Source organism: Emys orbicularis, chromosome 10 (genome assembly GCF_028017835.1).
Source record: "Emys orbicularis isolate rEmyOrb1 chromosome 10, rEmyOrb1.hap1, whole genome shotgun sequence".
NCBI classification, from domain to species: Eukaryota; Metazoa; Chordata; order Testudines; family Emydidae; genus Emys; species Emys orbicularis.
Genome location: NC_088692.1, coordinates 90,661,506 through 90,683,458, shown reverse-complemented (window position 1 = coordinate 90,683,458; position 21,953 = coordinate 90,661,506). Strand labels below are relative to the sequence as shown.

The 21,953-nt window shown below is 44.3% G+C and overlaps 1 protein-coding gene across 1 annotated transcript in view; it reads right to left on the bottom strand.

Annotated features, from left to right (window-relative positions):
• The window catches only part of PPIP5K1 (diphosphoinositol pentakisphosphate kinase 1), a 115,856-nt gene that overhangs the window by 58,944 nt on the left and 34,959 nt on the right, over window positions 1-21,953 (bottom strand). Inside the window, exons 19-23 of the mRNA XM_065411547.1 lie at window positions 20,591-20,732; window positions 19,334-19,557; window positions 4,563-4,690; window positions 4,072-4,186; window positions 746-853 (exon numbers count right to left, since the gene is read on the bottom strand). Of these exons, the coding sequence (XP_065267619.1) occupies window positions 746-853; window positions 4,072-4,186; window positions 4,563-4,690; window positions 19,334-19,557; window positions 20,591-20,732 (717 nt within the window). The remainder of the gene's footprint in view (window positions 1-745; window positions 854-4,071; window positions 4,187-4,562; window positions 4,691-19,333; window positions 19,558-20,590; window positions 20,733-21,953) is intronic.

Below are 21,953 nucleotides of genomic sequence, written 5' to 3'. Positions count from 1 at the left end.
CTATTCTCCTCTAGGAGAGCTCGGCCCCTAGATTCCAATAACCAGAGGGCCACACTCACTCCCCTTAAATCAAGGGTGGGTTAACGAGCAGTAGCTGCCACAATGAGTCAGAGGGCTCAGTTAACCTTTCCCTACAGAGTTCCAACACTGATAACACAGTGGGTCAGCAGAAGAGCACAGCCAACCTATTACAACAGGTCTGACTCCAAGTGCTCTGCCCCAACCACTTACAGACAATGCGGTCTCTTCTAACAATACATTTGGAGAAGAGGGGGGTATTCTCTCTTTTTCCCCAGTGGTCAAAGACCACCACTAATAAAAGGCTGTTATGTCTGGCCTCCAGCACCTCTGGGATGATCCCAGCCAAAGGGAGCTGATAGAGGTGACTGATCATAGATTAACACTGTGACTGGAAGGGGCTGCTCAGCAGCAGGCTATTTTTAAATACCAATTCGAAATCCCCTTAACTAAGTGAAGGATTCTGGTCTATAGATTCTTGGCTAAACGGGAACTCTTGGCCCTAGAAACTTGTGTTTTGGGAGGCTCTTCAGCCCAGGAGACTTCCAATCTCACCTTTCAGAAAGAAAATGTGCAATCAGTTTTGGACTCTCACTGCCTGGTATGACAGGAGGCCCACCAATGCCAGTGCCTTGCCACCTGGGAATAGTCAGGGAGTGCTGGATCCTGGTGGCCACTGTCTCACATCACAGGAGGAAAGATTTTACTCTAGTTCTAGATCCCTCACCTTGTTGTTGTCCTCGTAGAGCATGATAACAATCTGGGTCATGTAGTTCAGTTCTGAGATAGCACTCAAATAGTCCATGGCTCTCTTCCACTGCTGGTCCTTGGACTCCTGATACATACACACAAACAGTGCATGGGATAAGCAATGGCAGACAACTTGCAGCACTAAGTGAAATGGGTCTGAGAGGGTTTCCTCTCCACAGTGTAACATCCCTGTCAGCACAGAAACACTTCGCTCAGCTAATCTGCAGACAGAACTGAACACTGAGGGAGAGGAGTTTACAGAAAGAAATGATGGCAGGAAGGGACACACTGACTACAGCTACAGCCCATGTTCAGATTTTAGCACATCCAGCAGCAGGCTACCCTATAATGTCATGCTGAGATATGGAACATAACCAATAACAGTTTCCCTAACATGCTGGTTCTCAAATGGTGGTCTGCAGAATAAAATAATTTGCGAGAAGCAGTGAGAAAATGGAGGGGGGAGAATGGAAAGAAAGGAGGGTTGCTCTTACAAAAGGGTCTGATGAATGGAAAAACTGGAGAACAATTTGGACATGCCATTTGTGAGATGGGAAAGGCAGCACATCCTGCAGCATGGTGTCCCCCGGCCTCTCACCAGGGCACAGCCATGCCCCCAAGGTAGCACGTCCTGCAGCACAGTATCCCCTGACACTACAGGGGATGGGGAGTGTAAGAAAAACACCCTAGACATTGACCAGGAAGTTAGACAAAGTCATATATGGCTACTTTCCTCAGATACAGAGAGCTGCCACAGGCACATGAACCTGAACCTGCTAAACAAGCCCTAACTCCTACAAACCTTCTGGGAATAGCACGATAGGAGACAAAAGCGAACCAAAGAACATGATTAGCTGTTTGTGAGGCAGTGCATTTCTTAGCCCTTCTAATACCCACAGGGAGTGTGTGTGTGTAGAACCAACCCAATCAACCATTGAGGCTCGGGGAAAGATTTCTCCAATTCAAGCTCTGCGGCGATGTGAAATTCTAGGCTCTACTCTTATCAAAGGAGAGACAGGGCTCAGTCTCCAAATGCCAGGTCCTTCCATTTCCTTCTCACTGAAGAGACCCATCTAGCCCAGTCCCCTGCACTCAAGGCAGGACTAAGTATCATCTAGACCATCCCTGACAGGTGTTTGTCTAACCTGTTCTTAAAAATCTCCATGATGGAGATTCCACCACCTCCCTTGGCAATTTTTCCTAATGTCCAACCTAACCCTCCCTTACTGCAATTTAAGCCCATTGCTTCTTGACCTTTCTTCAGTGGTTAAGGAGAACAATTTTTCTCCCTCCTCCTTGTAACAACCTTTTATATACTTGAAAACTCATGTTTCCCCTTAGTCTTCTCTTCTCCAGACTAAACAACCCCAATTTTTTCAATCTTCCCTCAGAGGTTATGTTTTCTAGACCTTCCATCATTTTTGTTGCTCTTCTCTGGACTCTCTCCAATTTGTCTACATCCTTCCTGAAATGTGGCACCCATAACTAGTCACAATACTCCAGTTGAGGCCTAATCAGCGTGGAGTAGAGCGGAAGAATGACTTCTCGTGTCTTGCTTACAACACTCCTGCTAATACATCCCAGAATGTTTGCTTTTTTTGCAACAACGTTACACTGTTGACTCATATTTAGCTTGTAATCCACTGACTCCCAGATCCCTTTCTGCAGGACTCCTTCCTAGGCAGTCATTTCCCATTGTACTGATTGTTCCTTCCTAAGTGTAGTAGTTTGCATTTGTCTTTATTGAATTTCGTCCCATTTACTTCAGGCCCTTTCTCCAGTTTGTCCATAGAATCATAGAATATCAGGGTTGGAAGGGACCTCAGGAGGTCATCTAGTCCAACCCCCTGCTCAAAGCAGGACCAATTCCCAACTAAATCATCCCAGCCAGGACTTTGTCAAGCCGGGCCTTAAAAACCTCCAAGGAAGGAGACTCCACCACCTCCCTAGGTAACGCATTCCAGTGCTTCACCACCCTCCTAGTGAAATAGTGTTACCTAATATCCAACCTAGACCTCCCCCACTGCAACTTGAGACCATTGCTCCTTATTCTGTCATCTGCCACCACTGAGAACAGCCGAGCTCCATCCTCTTTGGAACCCCCCCTCAGGTAGTTGAAAACAGCTATCAAACCCCCCCTCATTCTTCTCTTCTGGAGACTAAACAATCCCAGTTCCCTCAGCCTCTCCTCATAAGTCATGTGCTCCAGACCCCAATCATTTTTGTTGCCCTCCGCTGGACTCTTTCCAATTTTTCCACATCCTTCTTGTAGTGTGGGGCCCAAAACTGGACACAGTACTCCAGATGAGGCCTCACCAATGTCGAATAAAGGGGAACGATCACGTTCCTCGATCTGCTGGCAATGCCCCTACTTATACAGCCCAAAATGCCGTTAGCCTTCTTGGCAACAAGAGCACACTGTTGACTCACATCCAGCTTCTCGTCCACTGTGACCCCTAGGTCCTTTTCTGCAGAACTGCTACCTAGCCATTCGGTCCCTAGTCTGTGTCCAGATCATTTTGAATTTTAATCCTATCCTCCAAAGCACTTGCAACCCCTCCCAGCTCAGTATCATCTGCAAACTTTATAAGTGCACTCTCTATGCCATTACCTAAATCATTGATGAAGATATTGAACAAAACTGGCCCAAGAACTGATCCCTGCAGGACCCCACTCATTATGCCCTTCCAGCTTGATTGTGAACCACCGATAACTACTCTCTGGGAACAGCTTTCCAACCAGTTATGCACGCACCTTAGAGTAGCTGTAATTTCAGCTCACTTACTTCAGGGGAACATTTAGTTCCAAGTCAATGACTCAAAGAAAGTCTCTAGAGTGGAGCTTGGCCCTGCTCAAGAGGAATCAGCTTCCCTTCCCTTCCAAGAGCAGGGTGAGGAGAGGAGAGTAGCAGATGCAAACTCTCCCACTTGGACCCTCTCTGTCACCCTTACTCACACTCAGTAACACCTTATTACTCCATGAGCTATGCCACCGAAATCACACTCCCGCCGGGTTCCCACTAAAATCAGTGGGGCTGGTCTTGGAATGAGGTATTATTCAGCAAGAACATGGAGCGAGAATCAGACCCTTAGCAAAAACAACCCTCCACATGCCAAAGATGAAAATAAGCCACAACATGCAAACACAGCAGAGATAGCGCTGGTCAGAAGCCAGTGATATGAGTCACTGGTGGGGAGTTAGCTAGAAGGGGTAATCTGCAGCCGCACACTGTTCATCCTAGACAGGGCTGATGAAGAAAGGGAAAGGGAGAGGTTTACCCTGTGGTACTGCTGGCACACTTACATCCAAGAGCCCCCCATAGCGGAAGATGCTGAGCAGGGAATGTACGTGGCTCTCGCTGGTAAAGTATAACCGTGTCCGGACATGGCGACCCGGGGACAGGACTCCTCTTGAGTACCTAAACCAAACCAATGCAGCTTAGTTCATATGGACTCTCTCAAACATGCATGCCTAACAGAGTGAAATCATTCTGCAGAGATAAATACACCCACGTTTCAGGGTAGCAGAGGTAGAGCGAGATGCGAGGAGCAAGTGGCCTGCTACACAGCATCCTAAGGAATAGGCCTGTAGGACTGGTGTAGTCCTCTCCCCAGCCAAACACTTGCTCCCCTCTGCACATTCTGATAAAGGCAGCAACACTCCCTCTCCCCACACCGATGCACTACTGCCTTCGTTTAACATCACTGGTTGGTCCATCTAGGTCAACGTATGGCATGGCCTTCTCAGGGCACAGAGTGTCCCCCACCAGTGCCAACATGCAGCAAGGTCCTTACAAGGGGTGCAGCTTGTTGACAGACTCATCCTCGTGGGTTCTTTGCAGGTCCAACTGGATCTTCTTGATGAGAGGAAGACAGAAGCCAATAGCAATCTCCAGCTTCTCCTCCTTATTAATCCCATATTCCTGCAGTAGTAACAGAAAGAAAAGAACATAAGAACGGCCATACTGGGTCAGACCAATGGTCCATCTAGCCCAGGATCCTCTCTTCAGACAGCAGCCAATGCCAGGAGCTTCAGAGGAAATGAACAGAACAGGTAATCCTCAAGTGATCCATCCCCTGTCATCCAGCCCCAGCATCTGGCAGTCAGAGGCCTAGGGACACCCAGAGCATGGGGTTGCAGCCCTGACCATCTTGGTGGATAGCCACTGATGGACCTATCCTCCATGAACTTCTCTAATCTTTTTTTAACCCAATTATACTTTTGGCCTTCACAACATCCCCTGGCAACGAGTTCCAGAGGTTGACTGTGCATTGTGTGACGACATACTTCCTTATGTTTATTTGAAACCTGCTGCCTATTAATTGCATTAAGCAACCCCTGCGTCTTGTGTTATGTAAAGGGGTAAATAACTCTTCCTTATTCACTTTTTCCACACCTTTCACGATTTTATAGACCTCTATAATACCCACCCTTAATTCTCTCTTTTCCGAGCTGAATAGTCCCAGTCTTGTTAATCTCTCCTTAGATGGAAGGTGTTCCATACCCTTAATCATATTTGTGGCCCCTTTCTGTACCTTTTCCATTTCCAATATATCTTCTCTGAGATGGGGTGACCAGAACCACACACAATATTCCAGGTATGGGCATACCATGGCTTTATATATTGGCATTATTGATATTTTTTTGTCATACCTATCCCTTTCCTAATGGTTCCTAACATTGTTAGCTTTTTTGACTGCCATTGCACATTGAGCAAATGGTTCAGAGAACCATCCACAATGACTCCAAGATCTCTTTCTTGAGTGGTAATAGCTCATTTAGACCAGGTCATTTTGTATGTATAGTTGGGATTATGTTTTCCAATGTACATTACTTCGTAATTATCAACATTGAATTTCATCTGCCATTTTCTTGCCACTCACCCAGTTTTGTGAGATCCCTTTGGAACTCTTCACAGACTGCTTTGGACTTATCTATCTTGGGTAATTTTGTATTATCTGCAAACTTTGCCACCTCACTGCTTACCCCTTTTTCAAGATCATTTATGATCATGTTGAACAACACCGGTCCCACTACAGACCCCTGGAGGACACCACTATTTACCTCTCTCCATTCTGAAAACGGACCATTTATTCCTACCCTGTGTTTTCTGTCTTTTAACCAGTTACTGATCCATGAGAGGACCTTCCCTCTCATCCCATCACAGTTTACTTTGCTCAAGAGCCTTTGGTGAGGGACCTTGTCAAAGGCTTTCTGAAAGTCCAACTATACTAGATCTACTGGATCACTCTTGCCCACATGCTTCTTGACCCCCTCAAAGCATTCTAATAGATTGGGGAGGCATGATTTCCCTTTACAAAAGCAGTGTTAACTCTTTTCCAACAAACAGAACTATCAGACACATAGATTAACATTGTTCTTTACTATAGTTTCAACCAATGTGCCTGGTACTGAAGTTAAGCTTACCGGCCTGTAATTGCCAGGAGCCATTTTTTTAAAAATTGGCATCCCATTAGCTATCCTCCAGTCAGCTGGCACAGAAGTGGATTTAAGTGATAGGGTACATACCACAGTTAGTAGTTCTACAATTAAATATTTGGGTTCCTTGAGAACTTTTGGGTGAATACCATCTGGTGCTGGTGACTTATTACTGTTTAATTTACCAATTTGTTCCAAATCCTCCTCTGTTGACATGTCAATCTGGGACATTTGCTCAGATTTGTAACCTAAAAAGAATGGCTCAAGAGTGGAATCTCCCTTACATCCTGTGCAGGAAGACCAATGCAAAGAACTCATTTATATTCTCTGCAATGGCCTTGTCTTCCTTGAATGCTCCTTTAGCATCTCGATCATCCAGTGGCCCCACTGATTTTTTGGAAGGCTTCCTGCTTCTGATGTACTTAAATTTTTTGAGTCTTTTGCTATTGTTCTTCAAATTCTTTTTGGCCTTCCTAATTATATGTTTACTCTTGACTTGCCAGAGTTTATGCTCCCTTCTATTTTCCTCAGTAGGATTCTACTTCCAATTTTTAAATGATCCTTTTTGCCTCCAACTGCTTTTTACACTCTATTGTGTAGCTATGGTGGCTTTTTTTTTTTTTTTTTTAAATCCTCCTACTATTCTTTTTAGTTTGAACCTCTAGTATGGTGTTTTTTAAAAGTTTCCATGCAGCTTGCAGGCATTTCACTTTTGTGCCTGTTCCTTTTAATTTATGTTTAACTAACTTCCTCATTTTTGTGTCATTCCCCTTTCTGAAGTTAAATGCTACTGTGGTGGGTTTCTTTGGTATTTCCCCATTCCCCCAACCAAGCATATTAAATTTAATTATATTATGGTCACTATTACCAAGCGGTTCAGTTATAATGACCTCTTGGACCAGACTCTATGCTCCACTTAGGACTAAACCAAGAAATGCCTCCTGCCTTGTGGGTTCCAGGACTAGCTGCTCCAAGAAACAGTCATTTAAAGGTGTCAAGAAACTTTATCTCTGCAGCCTGTCCTGAGGTGACATATACCCAGTCAAGATGGGGATAGTTGAAACCATCCATTATTATTGAGTTTTCTATGTTTATAGCCTCTCTAATCTCCCTAAGCAGTTCACAATTACTGACATCATCCTGATCATGTGCTTGGTAGTATGTTCCTACTGCTATACTCTTATTATTCAAGGATGGAATTTCTATCCATAGAGATTATACGGTACAGTTTAGTCATATAACAATTTTACTATATTTGACTACGCTTTCTTTCAAATATAGTACCACTCCTCTACCAGCATGACCTATACCATCATTCCTATATATTTTGCACCCTGGTATTACAGTGTCCGACTGATTGTCATTCCACCCTGTTTCTGAGATTCCATTAAATAAGGATATTCACATCATACCAGGCACTCAAGTCCACCCATCTTAGTATTTAGACTTCTTGGATTTGCATACAAGCACTTATAACATTTGTCACTTTTTAGTTGTCTGCCTTCATGTGATGTTGAATTGGGACTCTCATTTGACTGTTTCTCTTCAATTTCTACCTTTACTTTATCAACTTCTAAACTCTTTACTAGGATAAAGAATCCCCGTTAATAGGTCCTTCCCCATGGGATATCTCTGTCTGAACCGCATGCTCCTCCGCGCCTGTCAGCTTCCCCCCAGCCCTTAGTTTAAGAACTCCTCTTTGGCCTTTTTAATTTTACATGCCAGCAGTCTGGTTCCATTTTGGTTTAGACAGAGCCCATCCTTTCTGTATAGGCTCCTCCTTTCCCAACTGGTTCCCCGGTTCCTAATAAACCTGAATCCTTCCTTCCTACACCATTGTCTCATCCACGCATTGAGACCCTGCAGTTCTGCCTGTCTAACTAGCCCTGTGTGTGGAACTGGAAGCATTTCAGAAAATGCTACCATTGAAGTCCTGGACTTGAATCTCCTCCCTAGCAGCCTAAATTTGGCCTCCAGGACCTCTCTCCTATCCTTCCCTAGGTCACTGGTACCCACCAGACCGACAGACACTGAAACTGGCTTCTTAGGGCCAAATCCTTATACAGATAATGAAGGCTTCTTACACAATCAGATTTCTTCAAGATGAGCCTCTGAATACCAATCAAGGCTCCTCCACTGCAAGCTTCCAGAATATACGAGAGAGCAGTGTCCCCTGGAGCCACTTACCCCTTCCCTCCCCCTCCCTTCATGCAGGGCTCTGAGTGCATACAAGGGGAGGTAGTCTCAACCGCGCTCAGACACATCCTTTCATCTGGGAATTTTTAACCCACACCTCTGAAAAGGAAGTCTGATTGATCAGCACCTCCTGCTTTCCAACAGGCTTGTCCAGAGCACAGTATCACCCTTATGAGAAGTGTTCCAACATTTCAGAGTCAAGCAGCTGACCAGAGAAAATTCAGACCTGAATGGAGATTCCCACCTCAAGGAGCTCCTGTAGCTTGGAAAGCAAGACTTTAGTCATCTTAAGACCCAGGATATTGAACAGAATAGTCAAGCTCCAATCATACGAGGCCTGAAAAGACCATTGTGATCATCTAGTCTTACCACCCCTGTATAGCACGGGCCACAGACCTTCCCCCAATAATTCCTAGAGCAGAGCTTTAGAAAAACATCCGATCTTGCTTTAAAAATTGTCAGTGATGGAGAATCCTCCACAACCCTTGGTAAATTGTTCCTATGATTAATTACCCTCTCTGTTAAAAATGTATACCTTATTCCCAGTCTGAATTTGTCTAGCTTCAGTTTCCAGCCACTGGATCATGTTATACCTTTCTCTGCTAGACTGATTCACCCATTATTAAATATTTGTTCCCCGTGTAGATACTTACAGACTGTATTTAAGTCATCCCTTAACCTTCTCTTTGTTAAGCTAAATAGATTGAGCTTCTTAAGTCTATCATGATAAGGCAGGTTTTCTAATCCTTTAATCATTCTCATGACTTTTCTGAACCCTCTCCAATTTATCAACATCCTTCTTAAATTGTGGGCACCAGAACTGGATGCAGTATTCCAACAGCGGTCGCACCACTGTCAAATACACAGGTAAAATAATCGCTCTACTCCTTCTCAAGATTCCTTTGATTATGCATCCCAGGATCGCTTTCTCTTTTGGCCATAGTGTCACACTGGGCATATATTAAAAATGTATACACTTGGACTGAGGTTGAGATGGAAATAGGAGACAGATTTGTTGAAAGTCTCTGGGTAAGGATAAAAGGAGTAAAAAAACAAGGGTGATGTCATGGTAGGGGTCTACTACAGACCACCTAACCAGGAAGAAGAGAAGGATGAGGCTTTTTTAAAAACAACTAACAAAATCATCCAAAGCACAGGACTTGGTAGTGATGGGGGACTTCAACTACTCATACATCTGTTGGGGAAAATAACACAGCAGAGTACAGATTATCCAAAAAATTCTTGAATGTATTGGAGACAATTTTTTATTTCAGAAGGTGGAGAAAGCTACTAGGTGAGAGGCTATTCTAGATTTGATTTTGACAAATAGGGAGGAACTGGTTGAGAATTTGAAAGTGGAAGGCAGCTTGGGTGAAAGTGATCATGAAATCTTCGATCTAAAAATCAAAAGAGAGTCCTACAAAAAGTGGAAACTAGGTCAAAATGACAAAGGATGAACATAAACAAATAACACAAGTATGTAGGAACAAAATTGGAAAGGACAAGGCACAAAACGAGATCAAACTAGCTAGAGACATAAAGGGTAACAAGAAAACATTCTACAAATACATTAGAAGCAAGAGGAAGACCAAGCACAGGGTAGGACCGTTACTCAATGAAGGGGGGAAAACAATAACAGAAAATGTGGAAATGGCAGAGGTGCTTAATGACTTATTTGTTTCGGTTTTCACCAAGAAGGTTGGTGGTGACTGGACGTCTAACATAGCGAATACCAGTGAAAATGAGGTAGGATCAGAAGAGGCTAAAATAGGGAAAGAACAAGTTAAAAATTACTTAGACAAATTAGATGTCTTCAAATCACCAGGGAAATGCATCCTAGAATACTCAAGGAGCTGACTGAGGAGATATCTGAACCATTAGCGATTATCTATATGTATCTATATGGTACTATATGTGAAAGAAAATGTAGAATCAAATGAAGTAAAAATCTTAAATGAATACACATGTTCCAAAGAATCTCTATGGATAGTAATTCAATGCTCTAATAAGAATATAACAGTAGGGATCTATTATCGACCACCTGACCAGGACAGTGATCAGGACGATGAAATGCTAAGGGAGATTAGAGAGGCTATCAAAATAAAGAACTCAATAATAGTAGGGGATTTCAATTATCCCCATATTGACTGGGTACCTGTCACCTCAGGACGAAATGCAGAGACAAAATTTCTCGAAACTTTAAATGACTGCTTCTTGGAGCAGCTGGTACAGGAACCCACAAGGAGAGAGGCAATTCTCGATTTAGTCCTGAGTGGAGCGCAGGATCTGGTCCAAGAGGTAACTATAACAGGACCGCTTGGAAATAGTGACCATAATATAATAACATTTAACATTCCTTTGGTGGGAAGAACACCTCCACAGCCCAACACTGTGGCATTTAATTTCAGAAAGGGGAACTATGCAAAAAATGAGGAGGTTGGTTAAACAGAAATTAAAAGGTACAGTGACTAGAGTGAAATCCCTGCAAGCTGCAGGGACACTTTTCAAAGACACCATAATTGAGGCCCAACTTAAATGTATACCCCAAATTAAAAAACAGTAAAAGAACTAAAAAAGAGCCACTGTGACTTAACCATGTAAAAGAAGCAGTGAGAGATAAAAAGGCATCTTTTAAAAAGTGGAAGTCAAATCCTAGTGAGGTAAATAGAAAGGAGCATAAACACTGCCAAATTAAGTATAAAAATGTAATAAGAAAAGCCAAAAAGGAGTTTGAAAAACAGCTAGCCAAAAACTCAAAAGGTAATAAAAAATTTTTAAGTATATCAGCAGCAGGAAGGCTTTTATATACCTCTATCATATCCCCCCTTAGTCTCCTCTTTTCCAAGGAAGCCTGCTGAACAACCAGTGGGGCCCCTGGACGATCGAGATACAAAAGGAGCACTTAAAGACGATAAAGTCATTGTGAAGAAACTAAATTAATTCTTTGCTTCAGTCTTCATGGCTGAGGATGTTAGGGAGATTCCCATCCTTTGTAGGTGACAAATCTGAGGAATTGTCACAGACTGAAGTGTCACTAGAGGAGGTTTTGGAATTAATTGATAAACTTAACAGCAACAAGTCACCGGGACCAGATGGCATTCACCCAAGAGTTCTGAAAGAACTCAAATGTGACATTGCGGAACTATTAACTATGGTTTGTAACCTGTCTTTTAAATCAGCTTCTGTACCCAATGACTGGAAGATAGCTAATGTAACACCAATATTTAAAAAGGGCTCTAGAGGTGATCGCGGCAATTACAGACAGGTAAGTCTAATGTCAGTACCGGGCAAATTAGTTGAAACAATAGTAAAGAATAAAATTGTCAGACACATAGAAGAACATAAATTGTTGGGCAAAAGTCAACATGGTTTCTGTAAAGGGAAATCACGTCTTACTAATCTATTAGAGTTCTTTGAAGGGGTCAACAAACAAGGGGGATCCAGTGGACATAGTGTACTTAGATTTCCAGAAAGCCTTTGACAAGGTTCCTCACCAAAGGCTCTTACATAAATTAAGTTGTCATGGGATAAGATGGAAGATCCTTTCATGGATTGAGAACAGGTTAAAAGACAGGGAACAAAGGGTAGGAATAAATTGTAAATTTTCAGAATGGAGAGGGGTAACTAGTGGTGTTCCAAGGGTCAGTTCTAGGACCAATCTTATTCAACTTATTCATAAATGATCTGGAGAAAGGGGTAAACAGTGAGGTGGCAAAGTTTGCAGATGATACTAAACTACTCAAGATAGGTTAAGACCAAAGCAGACTGTGAAGAACTTCAAAAAGATCTCACAAAACTAAGTGATTGGGCAACAAAATGGCAAATGAAATTTAATGTGGATAAATGTAAAGTAAAGCACATTGGAAAAAATAACCCCAACTATTACATACAATATGATGGGGGCTAATTTAGCTACAACTAATCAGGAAAGAGATCTTGGAGTCATCGTGGAAAGTTCTCTGAAGAAGTCTACGCACTGTACAGCAGCAGTCAAAAAAGCAAACAGGATGTTAGGCATCATTAAAAAGGGATAGAGACTAAGACGGAGAATATCTTATTGCCCTTATATAAATCCATGGTACACCCACATCTTGAATACTGTGTACAAATGTGGTTTCCTCATCTCAAAAAAAGATATACTGGCATTAGAAATGGTTCAGAGAAGGCCAACTAAAATTATTAGGGGTTTGGAACAGGTCCTATATGAGTAGAGATTAAAGAGGCTAGGACTTTTCAGCTTGGAAAAGAGGAGACTAAGGGGGGATATGATAGAGGTATATAAAATCATGAGTGGTGTGAAGTTATTTACTTGTTCCCATAATACAAGAACTAGGGGCCACCAAATGAAATTAATGGGCAGCAGGTTTAAAACAAATAAAAAGGAAGTTCTTTTAAGGAATGGTGTCCCTAGCCTCTGTTTGCCAGAAGCTGGGAATGGGCGACAGGGAATGAATCCCTTGATCATTGCCTGTTAGGTTCACTCCCTCTGGGGCACCTGGCATTGGCCACAGTCGGCAGACAGGATACTGGGCTAGATGAACCTTTGGTCTGACCCAGTATGGTCATTCTTATGTTCTTATCTTTGAAAAGTCATGGAAGATGGAAGAGATTCCAGAAGACTGGAAAAGGGCAAATATAGTACCAATCTATAAAAAGGGAAATAAGGACAACCCAGGGAATTACAGACCAGGCAGCTTAACTTCTGTACCTGGAAAGATAATGGAGCAAATAACTAAGTAATCAATTTGCAAACACTTAGAAGATAATAAGGTGATAAGTAACAGTCAGCATGGATTTGTCAAGAACAAATAGTGTCAAACCAACCTGATAGCTTCTCTTGATAGGGTAAAAAGCCTTGTGTAAGGGGGGGGAAGCGGTAGACGTGGTATATCTTGACTTTAGTAAAGCTTTTGATACTGTCTCGCATGACCTTCTCATAAACAAATTAGGGAAATGCAACCTAGATGGAGCTACTATAAGGTGCGCGCAAAACTGGTTGGAAAACCAATCCCAGAGAGTAGTTATCAGTGGTTCACAGTCATGCTGGAAGGGCAAAACGAGTGGGGTTCCGCAGAGATCAGTTCTGGGTCCTGTTCAATATCTTTATCAAATGATTTAGATAATGGCATGGAGAGTACACTTATAAAGTTTGCAGACGATACCAAGCTGGGAGGGGTTGCAAGTGCTTTGGAGGACAGGATTAAAATTCAAAAAGATCGGGACAAACTGGAGAACGGGTCTGAAGTAAATAGGTTGAAATTCAATAAGGAAAAATGCAAAGTACTCCATTTAGAAAGGAACAATCAGTTGCACATGTACACAATGGAAAATGGCTGCCTAGGAAGGAGTACTGCAGAAAGGGATATGGGGGTCATAGTGGACCACAAGCTAAATATGAGTCAACAGTATAACACAGTTGCAAAAAAGCGAACATCATTTTGGGATGTATTAATAGGAGTGTTGTAAGCAAGACATGAGAAGTAATTCTTCTACTCTACTCCGTGCTGATTAGGCCTCAACCGGAATATTGTGTCTAGTTCTGGGTGCCACATTTCAGGAAGGATGTAGACAAATTGGAGAGAGTCCAGAGAAGAGCGACAAAAATTATTAAAGGTCTAAAAAACATGACTTATGAGGGAAGATTGAAAAAATTGGGTTTGTTTAGTCTGGAAAAGGAGACTAAGAGGGGACATGACAACAGTTTTCAAGTATGTTAAAGGTTGTTACAAGAAGGAGGGAGAAAAATTGTTCTCCTTAACCTCTGAGGATAGGACAAGAAACAATGGGCTTAAATTGCAGCAAGGGTGGGTTAGGTTGGACACTAGGAAAAAGTTCCTAACTGTCAGGGTGGTTAAGCACTGGAATAAATTGCCTAGGGAGGTTGTGGAATAAGAGCAGGTTAGACAAAACACCTGTCAGGAATGGTCTAGGTAATATTTAGTCCTGCGATGAGTGGTAGCCATTGATGGACCTATCCTCCATGAACTTATCTAGTGCTTTTTTGAACCCTGTTATAGACTTGGCCTTCACAATAGTCTCTGGCAAGGAGTTCCACAGGTTGACTGTGCGTTGTGTGAAAAAATACTTCCTTGTGCTTGTTTTAAACCTGCTGCCTGTTAATTTCATTTGGTGGCCCCTAGTTCTTGTGCTATGAGGAGTAAATAACACTTCCTTATTTACTTTCTCCACATCAGTCATGATTTTATAGACCTCAGTCATATCCCCCTTTAGTCGTCTCTTTTCCAAGCTGAAAAGTCCCAGTCTTATTCATCTCTCCTCATACGGAAGCCGTTCCATACCCCTAATCATTTTTGTTGCCCTTTTCTGAACCTTTTCCAATTCCAATATATCTTTTTTGAGATGGGGCGACCACATCTGCACGCAGTATTCAAGATGTGGGTGTACTATGGATTTATATAGAGGCAATATGATATTTTCTGTCTGATTATCAAATCCCTTTCTTAATGATGCCCAACATTCTGTTCGCTTTTTTGACTGCCGCTGCACATTGAGTGAATGTTTTCAGAGAATGATCCACAATGACTCCAAGATCTCTTTCTTGAGTGGTAACAGCTAATTTAGACCCCATCATTTTATATGTTAATTTTATATTGTTTTAGTTTTTAATCAAAATGTCATGCTGTACCAAATAAAATGCCTTATAGAAGTCTGAATATGTCAACACTATTACCTCTGTCAACCAAACATGTAATCTCATCCCCCTCCCCAAAAAAGGTATCAAGTTAGTTTGACGAGATCTATTTCCAGAAGGGATCTGAACCAAACTGAAAAATCCACTCTTTGCTCAGCTCTATAAGTGCTATTTACCCCAGTTGCAAAAAAGCAGATAAAAATCAAGTTAGAGACTTTGAAAAGAGCACTTGTGCTATTGAATAAAAACTCTGCTCAAAGAGTCTGTCAATAATTTATCTCCCTCTGGTAGATGAGACCCTGGTACAGACATGAACAGCCGTGCTGAGGCTTCAGACATAGCCTGATCTTAAAGTTATCATGTAATTGCACAAGTAAACCCGTTCACTGCAGGGAAGTTTGACAGGTTTGGTAAATATCAAGGCTTCTTCACCCCCAAACCTAAGTGTGGATGAAAGCGTCTCTGTTTATATAAAATACTAGAGACAAATTATCTGCATACTCTACTGAAGGTCAAGTGTGGACACAGATGAAGACACCCCGACATTCATGAAAAATAGTCCTGAAAGCCAGGCATTTAATGGAACACTTGCTGCCAAAGAAAGGCCAAAGGTAAGCTGCAGTTTTATTGGTAGAGGTCTTACTGGACTCCAGAGATTATGCTTAGCGAGGTAGATTAAGATATGAAAATGGCCATCTCTCAAGACTGTCTCATCATGCTTGTTGCTTGTAGTTTTGATGTTACTATTGCACAGAAAGGCAAGTCCCTCTTGAACACTTCTGGAAATAAGAGCTCTGCCTTTGAAACCTGATAGCAAATACTATGTCCTCCAGGGTGTTAATACAGTCAGACAGTCATTTGCCCCATGCCAGGTACTCGAACTGCCAACACTGTATGATAGCTGGCAAGCTTTTATTTGCATTAAACCAAGAAGCAAACCTCACACACCCTTAAGCTTAGTGATTTTTCTTTTAACACCCCCCCCCCACACACACACACACACACACACACACCCTCCCTCCCTGTGATTCTTCCCATCTGGAATGCACTGTATTGAGGTTTTTATTTATATTACAAATAAAAACCTTGATGCATTGCATTCCAGATGGGAGGAATCAGAGCTCTTTTACAGAGGCTCTTGTCAATTTCTGGGCCTGACTGTCCACCAGACCCTGTGTACTCCATCAGCTCCAAGAAGGGTTTAGTAAAGCAGAGAATGGGAGCCCTTAGGTGTTTCTAATATCCATACATGGGTTACAAAAGACAAAGACAGTGCTGTAAATTCCATGGTATCTAGATATGCTTAGTGCTGATGCTCTGGATTGCTGTGTACTTCATACTGGAGCCACACCAGAATCAGAATTGAAACATTTACTTCCTGGTTTTTAAGCAGACAAATCTGAGGTCAGTAGCTCTGAGAACACAAATGGTCTGCTCGTACTCCCTCCTATGAGAGGTCAGAAACAAACAGCCATTAGCGCATTTATGCTGCCAGATCCAGGGGATATCAAAGTATGTCTCATGGCCCCTCACCAATAGCACTAGGTCCAAATTGGATTGACAGCACATTCTTCTCCATGGATCCTTTCCTGCACAAGGGGAGAGTTCCCAGCATCTCTTCTCACCCTTGTAATAGGGCTGCTGAGACAACAGTGCATCTTCCCCGCAACTGCTTGTGGCCTGCTGTGGCACAGCATCTCCCTCCTAGCCCTAACAACAGTCCTGCGACAGGTCCACCTGCTCTCAAGGAGACCCTGGCAAGCAGGAGTCTCTAGTCAGAGCATAAAACAACAGGGTCTTCCACCCCTCCTGGGCTAACCTTCTGCCCCACTCACTCACAGTGCGGACCTCTGGACTTTCTCCCTGCAGGTCTGGCTTCTACCCTCAGGACTTCATCCCAGAGTCCTTTCCCAAATCAGATTCTCCCCAGGCTGGAGCCTTATTCCAAGTCTATTTCCAGGCTGTCTGAGTGATGGCCTTTTTCAAGCCCTGCCACAAGAGCCTCCTTCTCTCCTGCTGCCCTCTCCCTTCAGGGTCAGTCACAGGAGGGACTCTCCCTCCAGCAACTATCCCAACCCCTGATGAGAGTCACCCAACTCTTCCCCACTTGGATCAGATAACTGACTTGAGCCACTTGATTCCCAGACAGTCAGGATCAGCTGGGGGAACTGCTCCATCGCAGGGGAGGCTGAGCCCAGCTCACCTTAAAAGGGCCAGCCAAGCGGTGACAGCGGCAGAAAAACTCTGAAGCCAACAGGCAGCCCCTTGTGGAGCTATTCATCAGATCCTCTGAGTATGGAACTGAGGCTTGTTTTTCTGTGAAGATGGCATAATAGTGAAACCTTTGGATCCATAAGATGCCTAAGAATCGAAAGGACTAGGTGGGGAAAAGGCTGTATCATAACCTCATGCATAGACGTCGACTTCCCCTCTGCCCTGTGGGTGCTCGACCCCCGCGGCCCCTGGCCCCACCCTCGCCCTGCCCCAATTCCACCCCGTTCCCCCCAAGTCCCCGCCTCTGCCCCGCCTCTTTACCACCTCGTCTCCCGAGTGTGCCACGTCCCCACTCCTCCCCCTCCCTCCCGGAAAGTCTTGAGTGCCACCAAAAAGCTGTTAGGCAGCGAGCGGGAAGTGCTGGGGGGGGTGGGCTGCCGGTGGGTGCGGAGCACCCACAAAAATTTTCCCATGGGTGCTCCAGCCCCGCAGCACCCACGGAGTCAGTGCCTATGACCTCATGTCCTCAGACATGAGCCAGGCATCAGTTTTTGAGCCTGTTAGATCCCCAGTGCTAGATTCTCAAACCCAATCCTGGGAGGCTGAATTTCTGTGGCACAGCTGAGCTCTTGGGGGTAGGCTAGGAACCAAAGAGAACCACAATGGGCCCTTCTTGGAATAAGGGAACACAGCTTCAGAACCTAATAAACTGATTGCTGAGGCTTCTGGTGGTAAGAGAGTCTATAAATGGATTCCGTCCCATTCTTGACTTTCAAGGAGAGAGCCTGAAAGACAGGGCATTGGAAGGGGAAAACCCTCTCCTAGACAAGCAGGGCATCAAGCGTTTACATGTGAACATGACCAGACAGGAAGACCATCGTTAAGACTCCATCCCATAACAGATCCACCATCCTGAACTCCATCAGAAGCTTGCAATGTAGTTCCCAATCTCCAGTGGTGGAAGGACCTCAACAAGGATGCTCACGTCACCATTTTGGGCACATAGCCAGTAAGACAAGCAGTTCTCTAAAGATCACGGTGTGTTACACCTGCAGTACCAGGCTCCATTGAATAGGACAGGTCCAGGGCCTCGGCCTAAATGGTCCCATGCTGGGCACAGAAACACTAGATAAGGGACTCTTCCTCCTCAAAGGGGTTGGATCCTCATGCTGGCTGGATCCCAGACAACTAGATCCATGCTTTGGTTTCAGAGGTGGACAATGGCCTCTGACCTTTCAGGAGCCACTTTAGGCATACAGCCAGGTCTGCTAGGTTGACCTGGACTTATCCAGGGATCTTAATAGGGAACAGATCCTTAACTTGATAGCCAGACTTAATCAACTGGGCCTGAAGAGCTTTCCTACCAACTGGGGTCTGAGGCAGACTTCCCATCTCTGCAGGCCAATCCTGTACGTTGACGCTGGACTTGTACATGGCTAACCTTAGCTTAGCAGGCCTGAAAAGTCTCCCTTGACATTGAGGTTGTGAGGGAGCCTACCCTTCTGCTCGTGGTAGTCCAGAGGAAGCCCATGCCAGATGGACATCTCATCTTCTGCACTTTTGACTTAAGAAATTGGATTAGTTGGCTGATAATTTAACTATAAACAAAATTTGCTCCTAAATGGCATAAGAAAAAACCCAACAAGATAAGCACGCAGAACACTGCGTATGATCCAAGCTCGCTACACCTTCAATGGTTAGAAGGAACTGTAGGGTGGTTAGGGCCGCTTAGGTTCCAAGGCTAGAAAAAGGTTTCTGGCTAAGAGGGCGAGGGAGGGGCAAGCTGACCCAGTGGACAATGCTCTCTAGAAGATATGGGTGGCTTGCAGAGTAGCTGCCTTGGTCCCACAAGTGAGAAAATGCAGAAGAAATAGGAACTACCCAATACAGTGAAATCCTCTTATAAACACCAACCAATGACTTTCTGGTTTTTGCTCACACAGTGGGGAAACCTGACACGGGCCTGAAGACACATCCCTTTGTGAGACCCATGCCAGACACTTCCACTATTGAGAGCAAACGCAACTCCTAGGAGAGAGCGGAAAGAGTTGAGCCAGACTGTACCTGGGGTATGATCACATCTGCCAAGGCTTTGGAGAGTTTGAAGAGTTCAGCAGTGCCCTCCAGCTTCAGGGTACAATTGTGTTGTACATCATATTTGATGCAGTCGTAGATATCCGGGATCTTGCTGATGTCATAGCGCCCATTCTTCATGCGGAAATCCCTCTCCAGCTTGCTCCAGCGCTGCAGCATCAGCTCCAAAGTCTCGCTGTGGTACAGCTGCAGGTCTAAAGCGCAGCAAGAACAAAACACGTAGGTTTGAAAACAGGAACAGAGGGTCTCTCTACACTGTTTGAAAAGCTGCAGTACAGAGTCTCAGAGCTAGGGCTACAGGCTCTGGCTTGTACTAAAGAGAGTAGTGTAGACGTCCTTACTTGGGCTGGAGAAACACACCCATGACCCCAGGCTTCAGAGCCTGAGCTCCAGCCTGAGCCCAGATGTCTACACAGCTCTTTTTAGTGCCTTAGCACGAGCCTGAGGTCTATAGACCCAGGCTCTGAGACTCACGGCTGCAGGTTTTAAAGTGCAGTGTAGATGTACTAAAAGAGGTCCTGCAGCATTATAGAGTAGTCAGCCTATCTTCGATACCTGGTAATTATTCAACAATCAGTTTGTATGCTCCTGGAGGATAATAGGGTTATAAGCAATAGCCAGCATGGATTTGTCAAGAATAAACTATGCCAAACCAACCTAACTTCCTTCTTTGAAAGGGTTATGACCTGGGGGGGGGGGGGAGTAGAAAGCATGTATCTTGACTTTAGTAAGGCTTTTGACACAGTCGCACATGACGACATTCTCATAAACTTGATGACTTCAAGGTCCCTTCCAGCCCCACATTGCTATGGTTCTATGTTCACACCCAGGCTACTCTTATTTGAGTTTCAACTGACAAGACTGCACGTGTTTCTGATAGCTGGGATTCCTGCTGGGAAAGGAAAGGAAAAATACAGAAAGACCTACAGCCTCATAGCAAATACCACAAATGGGCTTGGAAAACCCAGTCACACCAAGAAGTCTGCATTGCTACTAACAGTAATCACTCTAACGCCTTGAGCACAGAGCAATCCGGCTCCTTGGCGTTACAGCTTTCCTGAACATGGTTCAAAATAGGAATGGGAGCTTCCAGATCAACAGCATGAGTGTGTTTCCTAAGCCTCTTTGCTGCAGACACGTATTTATACAGCTCAGAGCTCTTGCTTGCACAGACCAATCTAGAGGGTTCTGCTCTGGACAACCCTCTTCCCAAGCCCAGCCGCTCACCTGCAGATTTGGGATCTTCCAGACGTTTGCATATCTGGGAAGTGAGGTTCTCGATCAGGGCAAACACCTGGTCACAGATCTCTACTGGGTTCTGGATGAAAGTCATGGAGTTGACCAGAGAGATGCTGCCTGTAGGTGCTAACTGCAGAGTAAAGAGAACACAAAAAGGTTAGTGTCTATGCATATAGAGAGCACAGAGCATCCAGCCCAGCCCCAGCAATTAAGCTTCTGGAAATGGTGTGCAACTGACAAACTAATTTCCTGTGTAACAGTCATCCTACACATCCACCAACAGCCTATGCCTCCCCCGACCCTCCATGCCACACCTGGCCTGTTGGCAAAAGTCTCTCGCTATGGTACAGCAGAGACCTTCCAAGAGGGGCTAGGTGGTATTCATAGGTGAGAAGCCATTTCCTTTTCTCTACTGGGTCTCGGCTTCTTCCATTTTGGGACCTCAGGTTACAAGAGAAAAAAGTTTGGGGGACCCTCCCCCAGTATAGTTGCAAGGAAAGGAAGGGTGGTCATAACCTCCAGGATCTGTTCCTGGTCCCCAGGTTGAGAACCATGCTTTACTCCCAGTGCATCAGATGCTGGTGAGGGCAAGTGCTGCCAGGTGCTTCATCAGTACAGAGGAGTCTGGGTCCTGACAACGTACATGGAGTGGACTGGATCCAGGCTTGATTATTTTACTTCCCATGCTCAGCTGCCATGACTGCTCCAGGTAGACCTGCGAGGAAGAGGCCCTATGCTTGTGTGGGAAGGAAGTCCCCTTCACCTCAGAGAGGAAGAGGCCAACAAAGGCCTACAACCAAGTTGGCCTCACACTCAACACCAAGAAAACTAAAATACTCCACCAACAGGCTCTGAATCACCAGGATCCTGCTCCCGTAATTCAGATCAATAGAGACCCTGGAGACTGTTGAGCTGCTGAGATAAAGGAAGTGCTATCTGTAGCAGAAAGCCAACACCGATGAGGAAATTCAACACCACCTTCAATGTGCCAGTGCTGCTTTCAGACGCTTGAGAAAACATGTCTTTGAAGATTGTGACATCAAGAATCAAACCAAGCTTCTTGTGTACTAGGCTGTTGTTATCCCTGCTCTCTTGTACAGGGCCAAAACTAGGGTCATGTACAGTAGACACCTCAAGATTTTTGAATGATACCATCAATGGTGCCTCTGCAAGATCTTCTGAATCAAGTGAGATGCCCGACACACCCGTATCAGTGTTCTGTCCCAAGCCAAAACCTCCAGCATTGAAGCTATGACCATCCACCACCAACTCTGTTGGGCTGGTCACATTCTTTGAATGCCAGAAAATTGACTCCCGAAGCAGATCATGTTCTCACAACTGAGCCATGGCC